This window comes from Octopus bimaculoides, chromosome 10 (genome assembly GCF_001194135.2).
Source record: "Octopus bimaculoides isolate UCB-OBI-ISO-001 chromosome 10, ASM119413v2, whole genome shotgun sequence".
NCBI lineage: Eukaryota > Metazoa > Mollusca > Cephalopoda > Octopoda > Octopodidae > Octopus > Octopus bimaculoides.
The window spans coordinates 48973759-48982629 of NC_068990.1; the positions used below are offsets into that span (position 1 = coordinate 48973759).

The 8871-nt window shown below is 35.3% G+C and overlaps 1 protein-coding gene across 1 annotated transcript in view; it reads right to left on the bottom strand.

The window, feature by feature from the left end:
* Positions 1-8871, bottom strand: part of LOC106868943 (ras-related protein R-Ras2) — a 39820-nt gene that overhangs the window by 4456 nt on the left and 26493 nt on the right. Inside the window, exon 5 of the mRNA XM_014914417.2 lies at positions 2460-2578. Within this exon, the coding sequence (XP_014769903.1) occupies positions 2460-2578 (119 nt within the window). The remainder of the gene's footprint in view (positions 1-2459; positions 2579-8871) is intronic.

An 8871-nucleotide genomic window follows, 5' to 3' on the forward strand; every position in this document is an offset into this window, starting at 1 on the left:
GTGTGTTGAGCGTTGAATGCTGTGACCGTTTACCTGATACGGAATATTCTTGCTGGTTAGTTCTGACTGTTGCTCGTGGTGGAAACAATTCACTCAAACAGTGTCGATATAAAACCGAGTGTGTTGATATTGGTGTGTACCTGGTGGTGGGGTTGCTGGCGCACGACATTGTGGTAGACAGTACATAGGTGGTGAAGACGTCAGCGCTGGAACTGGCTGTAGCTGTGTTCTGTATGTGTGGTCAGCGACCAGACCTGTGAGAGATCTGGAATCGAAGACGACTACCGTCATGGGATCGGGTTTATTTATAGTTGAAATAGGGCTCAGCGGAAACCCAGAAAAACTCTATCTCACGTGACCTTATCACAAAGCCACGATTGGATGTAATCCACCCTTAGCAAGCAGAACATGGGGACAATTGCCGCACAAATAAGAACCAATCAGGATGGTGGACAGAAGGGTCCAAGGTAGCCTAAGGCTAGATGTTAGCAGCTTTGTTATCATTTATGATTGAATGCCCGAGAGAGAGGTTTCACTACATGAGCAACATGTTTAAAAGATTTTTCATCAGAGAATAAGATGGATGTGCACTTACTAGTGTTATTAACTAAATTTTTAAGGATTATTAGGAGATAGTTGGAATCTATATTAGTAAATTGCATATTTTCATTAGGTTTACTATAAAAGTAGTATTTACGAGTTCTTAAATCTAGAGTTATGCCTAAGAAATGTGCTCTGTTTAGTTTGTATTTACTGTGATCTTTAAACCTAATTCTTTGAATATATTGATGAACACTTTTCTAACAGCATCCATTGCATTTATAGCCATTTATATTTCATAAAATGGCTAGTCTATCATCACAGAAGATTAAACTCTGTGCAATGGAATCTTTTCTAAAAAGTAGGTCTATCCACAATTCTCAGACTCCTGTGCAGTCCCATGGCTACATTAAATAATTCCTGGTCACTATATTTAATTTCAAAAGACAGCAATTGTGAAGTTGTGAAAAAGGAACGGCACTTACATTTTTACAATGAGAAAATTGCAACTGTCTTTGTCTTAAGAAATGCATTGCAATGTAGCTGAACAAAAACCTACTTAACTTTATATATCTATATTTACAACATCAGAGAGTATCACAACTGACAGATTTGTTTAGGGACCTGATAAATTGTAGATTCTTATTACAAATCCTGAATTTTATTCTGTGCAAACAATTCTTTAGTAGTAAATATGGATCATGAAGGAAATAAAAAACAAAAAAATCATAGCCATCACTTACAAGCGAGTATAACTTAGCAGTACGTTGCATATTTTCATTAATTGTTTTAGATACTTATGGAGTTGTAAGCAAACACAGGCACCTTCTCAGCCCTCCCATCTCTGGTCCTGTGACAATGGGAGGGAGAGAATGCCACACCATCACTCAGTTGGTATGCACTTTCAGCTAAGTAGACTAGGACAACATAAAATGTAGTACCTTAAGAACATAATGCATTCCAGAAACCGAAGTCATAGAATGAGGAAAGTACAGTAACTACTTGAAACATAAAAATCTATTCCAGTCAAAACGATACACTAAAAACACATTATAATATCCCAAGGTTGCCAGACTTCATATTTCTTCAAACAATTTACAATAATGAAACTAAATGCATGTAGCTAAGATTCAGACTATAGTTTAAAGGCCAGAAGTCCGAAAGCTTAATCATGTAGACATCATTTTGACATACATATTTTCAAACTTTCTTGCCAAGTCTGGATACATAACTTGCTTATTAACTTAAACGAGCACTTTTATGGGAGGTGGGCCAATTATGTTAGTATTGCTATCAGTGAGGCTATATTTTATAAAGCTGACAAATATTTTGCGAACAGCAAATACCATTCCTCACATCAAGAGTATCTAATATTCAATTTTAATTTTCTACATTAACTCACCTTGACTAAGCCGATGCTTTGGTTTTCAATGGAAAGACCATTTCAAGTTTGCTGGACTTTAAACAATTACATACTGAATGTTTCAAATCTTGGAAAATATTTTCATTCATAGAAAAATCCAGTTAACAGCATCTAATGAACCTACATAGTTGTTCAACTTACTAAAAATATTAGCAAAATCTATCTTGTTCAAATCACACCATTCCATCTTAAAAAGAAAAAAGAGAATATGTTGGATAAGGTAGTCTGGTGCACACTACTCTTGAAAGGAAAACAGAATAGCCATATCTTCAATGTTCTTCATCATAAATATACTTAATCAGGAATGACCTGAAGCTAAACAACAGCTTCAATCTATTCACAATATTACTATAGAGAAGTAAATTATTTGTACCTCACATTGCTTCAATTATTAAGCATAGCAGATAAAAATTAACAAAGAATAAATAAATAAAAAGGGGGAGAGAATTAAAAGAAAAGGATGTTCATCTTAAATTAAATCGGAGAAAGAAATTACCTGATAATTCTGACCAAATCATAGAATGCTTGGTCAACATTCATTCTGTTTTTGGCACTTGCTTCTGTATAGCTAACTTTCAGCTGCCTGGCGAGTTCCAAGCCTTCATCTTTACTAACCTGTATTGAATAAATATATAAAAATCTTTCATAAAATGAGCAGATCATACATAAGTAAACAGAGGCATTAACCACATTAGAGGAAAACTGGTTATGAAATTCCACACTTTCAGAAATTGTAAAATAGGATCATGATGACGATGACCACTAATTTCAAGATACAAGTTTAACTCTGCTCTTAAAAAAAAATTTGGGTAAACTTTACTATATATTTGGTGTGATATGCATGGCTATTCCTTTCATTATTTTTCTGTCACTTTACTCTGTATATTTTTGCTGTTTGCAGCCTACAATACACTCTCCTCTCCTCACACCTTGTTTTTCATTGCTCTCAATAGTCTCGCCAACACTTACCTGCTCTTTCCTTTTAACTCCTACTTTGTTCATGCATGAAACACTTTCAACTGACAAAGCTTCATTCCATATTCTACAGCTTGTATTCTTTGACATCACTCCTCCACCCCTGTTATTTTCTTATTTCCATTCTTGAATTTGAAGTAATAAGGCTAATACTTTTTGTTGAAGCAGAACAGCATTACTCTTCACAGATTCTGCTGTTTTATTATACGATGGGAATTTCTTGACTCTAACTAACACAGACATATTCAGCTACAAACATGGAGTACAGTGCACTACACTTATTCAAGATGACAAGAAAGAAGCAATCAAGTAGTGTGAGAAGGAGTTATAAATACATTGAATGTTACACTTGATGTTTTACAAAAGTTTGCTCAGCCTTATTGCAAAAATATTAAGGTTTGCAGTGTCTACAGTGAGAACAAAACATGACTTAAAACAAAATTAGGCAAAGCACTCATGTAGCTACTCCTCAAACATTGTTTTCACAAAGACCTGATGTGATGAAGAAAAGGTAACAGCTCTTGAGTATGTGGATCAATGATCAAATTGGACATAATGTGTTGATAACACAATGGTCACTCAAGCAAAAAGTAAAAGTTTGTGTTACAATTTGCCAAAAGAGGAAGGTACAACTCCTTATGCAAAACATTTTTAGCTAGTATTTGCACAATATAAAAATGACTAGTGAATCTGCCAGTGTTGATACAGAGGCTGCTACAAATTATCCTGGAGAACTGCAGAAAATAGTTGCTGATTGAGCCCTAATACACTACAACAAACCATCAATGTTCATGAATTAGCTTTCCTGCAAGCACATGTCTACAGTGTTGAAAAATAGCACTGTATTTTAAAGCTTCCAAGAATCATCTGATACTTCTTGTGGGAGGGAGAAAATACTAATGGTGATTTGAAATTAAAGTCTCTACTTGTATAACATTCTGAAAATCCAAGGGTTTTCAAGGGCTATACTAAATATAATCTACCTGGGATTCAAATATGAAGGTTTGGATGTCTATGAGCCTTTTCAAAGACTGGTTTACAAATATTTATTGCCCTGCTGTACAATATCAGATGTAATATGTTCAACAAAGCATTGCTCTTTATAGAAAATGCATCAAACAAGTCAATAAACTTAAATAATATGAGGACGGAACACATTCACAAGAGCTAAGCTTCTTTACTCCAGCCAAATACACTGAGGTGTGATAGCTAACTCTAAGGTACTTCAACTGAAAATAACTTTGAAACAACTTATAAAGGCAAATGATGGAAAGAAGAAACTTATAGTAACATAGCTGGGTTATGAGATGAAGTGGGACCCTCAGCTACAAATGATATTTGGGTAACATTTGATCAGACAATACCTGTGACTTTACTAACGTGGTGAGCTGACAGAAACGTTAGCATGCCAGGCAAAATTCTTAGTGGTATTTTGTCTGTCTTTACATTCTGAGTTCAAATTTTGCCGAGATTGACTTTGCCTTTCATCCTTTCAAGGTCGATAAATTAAGTACAAGTTGCATTCTGGGTTCAATCTAACCGACGGGCGCCCTCCCCAACAATTTCGGACCTTGTGCCTAGAGTAGAAAAGAATATCTGTGACTTTACTGGTTTTCTACCAGCAAAAAGTCTACATGAAGTTTACTAAGATATTGTGACACTGGCCTATGATGTAGGGTTTGAAGAAATCAAAGATGATGTTGAGTTGCTACAAGTCCCTTTGAAGAAGTTTGTCTAAAGAGAACTTGATACTGTTAAAATTGCAGGGCAAGAAGATATAGCAGCTCTGTCCACTATGCTTCAGTTGACTGGAAAGATGTGGCTAAGGGAATGATATCCTAATCATGACAGTAACCATAAATAATACAAGAGAAGTTCATTAAGAGTTATAAAAGAGATGGTATGTCATAAGCGTCAAACAACTTTGGATAAGTTCTTCAGCCCTGCAAGATGCTGAAGGTAACGATCCCCTTCTTCCCAGTAGCTGCTATTGCACTACCTCCTATCATTACATAGGAAGCAACATCATTTGTGGCAAGTACATACTCTGCCATGATATAACTGTATTCTTATTTATTTCCTAACATATTTCTCTTGAAATGTTTTTATTGTGTACATACTGCATTGTCTATGCTCAAAAGTTATTATCATGCATAAATGTGGTTGTATTCTTTTTTCTGGAAAAAAAAAAAAGAGAAAGAAAAGAAGAAGAAAGGAAGAAAAAAAACAAAACAAAGAAGCTATAGGAATGCATTTCAATTTTCAGGAATGCATTGATGTTTTAATGCAAGTGATGGGTGTAATACATAGACATAATTTGATGCTAAATTAAGGGCAATGGATGGTAGAATTGTTAGAACAGTGAACAAAAATGCCTTGTGGAGTAATGTTTATACACATATTGACTGATATGTGTTGTTAACTTCTGCTTAGGCAACCAGGGACATAAAGAAGATCTCTACCTTCGTGTTAGGCCCTTTAAGTTTTAAATGCATCTTATTTCAATTACCATATCAGCATTCTGAGTTCAAATCCTTGCTGAGGTTGATTTAACTAACTGTTCCCCTTCCCTACCTAAGTTGTGACATTGTACTTATGTCAGAAATAATTATTATCTAAACAAGGCATGTTTAACTAGACACTCAATTAGATAGACCTATTTTATTCTCACTATTAGAGGCTTTTATGAATTATTTCAAAGTTCTTCTCAGATAACAGCTCTTGAAGTTAGCAATGCCACATTGATCCATAGACTAGAGCAAAGAAGTTGTGTCCTCAGGAATTTGAGAATTTTGATTAATGAGTGACATGACTCATTATTGTTGATGTAGTATATAGCAATAAACATTCAAACATTGTCACTATCTTTCCAAACTTTACTGCATTTCACATGGAAATTTTGGTCCACCAAAGTTGTCTGGTGTATAAGTTGACCATTCTTTTTTAATTGCAAATTTTGGTCCAAAAAATGTGACTTGTATACCAAAAAATACAGCAATTGAAATAAGACACATTTAAAACTTAAAGGGCTTAACTTAAAGGTAGCAGTCTACCTTATTTCCCAGTCAACTTGTGTATAAACATTAACTGCTCAGAAGTCCAATCACTGCTACAGAATTTGATATTGTACTGGTAGTGGTGGTGAGGAGGCTAAACTCAGAAATGGAGTCACTTCTACCTACAAACAACAGCCCACCGTCACTAAAACCTATTTATAAGAATGATTTGTATTTATTTCAAGCAAGTAGGTACAAGATATTCAGTCCATTAAGAAATGATCAACATCACAGAGAAGTGTGTGTATGTGCGCACGCACACACACACACACTGAATGATGCCAAGATAGATTCTGTCTAGACATACTGTAAACAAAAACGGGATATTTCATTAAGATGTTTATGCCTTGCCTGTACAGCAGAAATATCTAGCTAGTATTGGGCAAAGGTTACAGTTAGAGGTTTTAGACATTGCTACTGCTGCTACTGTTATGGTGCTAATACTACACTGAGTTTGGTTATTAATAGTAACAGTTGCAGTGTTGGCGATGATGAGAAGAAGGGGGAGACAATAAGAAACAGAGAAGAGAGAGTTGAGAGAGAAAAGTGAAAGAGAAAAGAGAAAGTGGGATGGTAAGAGAGGTAGAGAGTGAGAGGGATAACAATTTAGAAAAAGACTGGAAAGATTGAGAATGGAGAGAATCTGAGAGATAGGAACAGGAAAGTAAAAAGAAGAGAAACAGAGAAAAAAGAGGAACAAAATTAGGAAGAGAATGGAATAATAAGAAAGGTGGGAGAAAGATGAACCCATACATTTTTTGGATTTTTTTTAGCCAGGAAGGATGATCATGCCTATGATCCTTTTTAATAGGAACTTTGAGACTGGCAGGAGGAAGGTATCTTCAAACCAGAAACCTAGTCTGATTGCTTGCAACAGAGTGAAATCTGCTAAAGCATACAAAAACCAGATAGTGGTATTAAATAGGATGTTGTATTTAGTTTATCACCCAAGTAGGCCATGGTGGAATTTTAACTCAGAAAGCAAAGACCTGAAACAAATACTGTAAGGCAACTGGTTTGAGGTTCTTACAGTTTCACCCATCCAATGAAAGGATAAAAGGCAAAGTTGACCTTGGTAGGATCTGAGTTAGGAGTACAGAGAGTTGAAACAAATGCTGCAGGATAGTCTATCTGATGCTCTAATGGCTCTGGCTCTACCAATTCACTGTCCTCATTTAGTCTAAGTCATGCCCACATACAAAAATGAACATAAAATGAATGAAGATGAGCAGTGTTGAGCAGTGCCATAACTCTACCAGATCACCCAAGATTGATTTCAAAGTTCAAATTTAACATTTGAATGTTAATATTTGCAGAGAAAGCATGGACAGAGAGTTAATCTGGATAATACCTTTGATCGCAATACAAGATGTTTTAAAAAAAAGTCATTGCTCAAAAGAGAATCCATTTCTTGTTGCATGTCCCTATTTAAGAAAATCTTGATGTTGCTGTGACATGCATGTATTACTAGAGTAAATATTTTCACTGATGTCCCTTCCAGTCACTTACTATTCAGTTATGTTAACAAAGTAGCTGAATCAACCAGTCTATCAAATGTTATACACTGCTGTCACAATGTGCTTCCTTGCATTATTGTAGCTTTTGAATGATGCCATCTTGTTGACTAGATAGAAAGGCCAACATTTCCCTAAATAGAATGCCAGTCTGTTGAAGAGTTACCCATTTACTGCTGAGTAACTGTAGTAGTATATTGTAATATTGAAGTTGGCAGACAGAAGTTAGTAGAAAAATATATTGTGCTGAAGAAAAAATGGCTGGGACAAGTTTTAAACTTCTGATTGGCCAGAATCACAGTAGATTAAACTCAAAACCATGAATGCAAGCATGACTAAGTGGTTGAGAAGTCTACTTAACAACCATGCATTTCCAAATTCAATTCTACTGCCTGGCACTCTGAGTAAGTATCTTCTACTACAGTCTCAGGTTAACTAGAGTGGAATGTGGTAGACAAAAACCATAGAAACCCATCATAAAGACTGATACTTTATTTTTGATCCCAGAAAGGTGAAAAGCAAAGATGACCTCAATGGGATCTGAACTCAAAACGTAAGGGGGGATAAATACTGCAAGGTATTTCATCCGACACTTTCATTGCTGTCAATTTGTACTATTACTAAGTTTTCATTACATCAGATAGACAGATTTGCATTCACAACACATATTTGGATAGTTTGATTAATATATTACTGGTTTGTTAAGAGTATTTTGTGTCATTGTTATTCAATATGAGAGAATATATCAATAGATTTTAGCAACATTGTCTGTAATAGACAAATGTGAAAACCATATCATTTTATATAATATTTTTGTGGGTAGAAAAATAGAAATTAACTGAACTAGTTACAATCCAATAATGGAAGTACTTGATTGCTGATGAAATCATAAAACAGGATTGAAACTAGTCTAGCTGATAGCTCTTTCCCTGTCTGCAGATATATTATATATAAAGACATGTTTACATCTGTCTGTTACGTACACCGTTAGTTATTATATATGACCTCACCATTTCTTTCTTTTTTTCTAGCTGGGAAGCCACATATCTTCTCTTCAGCAAGACACCTGTTCCTGTCCTCCTATCATACTTACACATCCTTCAATATTATATCCCACTTAGCTGAAGGATCTTGTCTTTCTTGTGTGAGCACTTGGCAACCTTTGGGCTGGTGCCACACCAAAAAAAAAACAACATATCCAGTACACTCTGTAAAGTGGTTGGTGTTAAGAAGGACATCCAACTGTAGAAATCATATAAAAGCAGATCTTGAAATTAGACACAACCCTCTGGCTTGTCATTTCCTGTCAAACCATCCAACCCACTAACCCATGCCAGTACAGAAAATGGAATCTCAAATGATG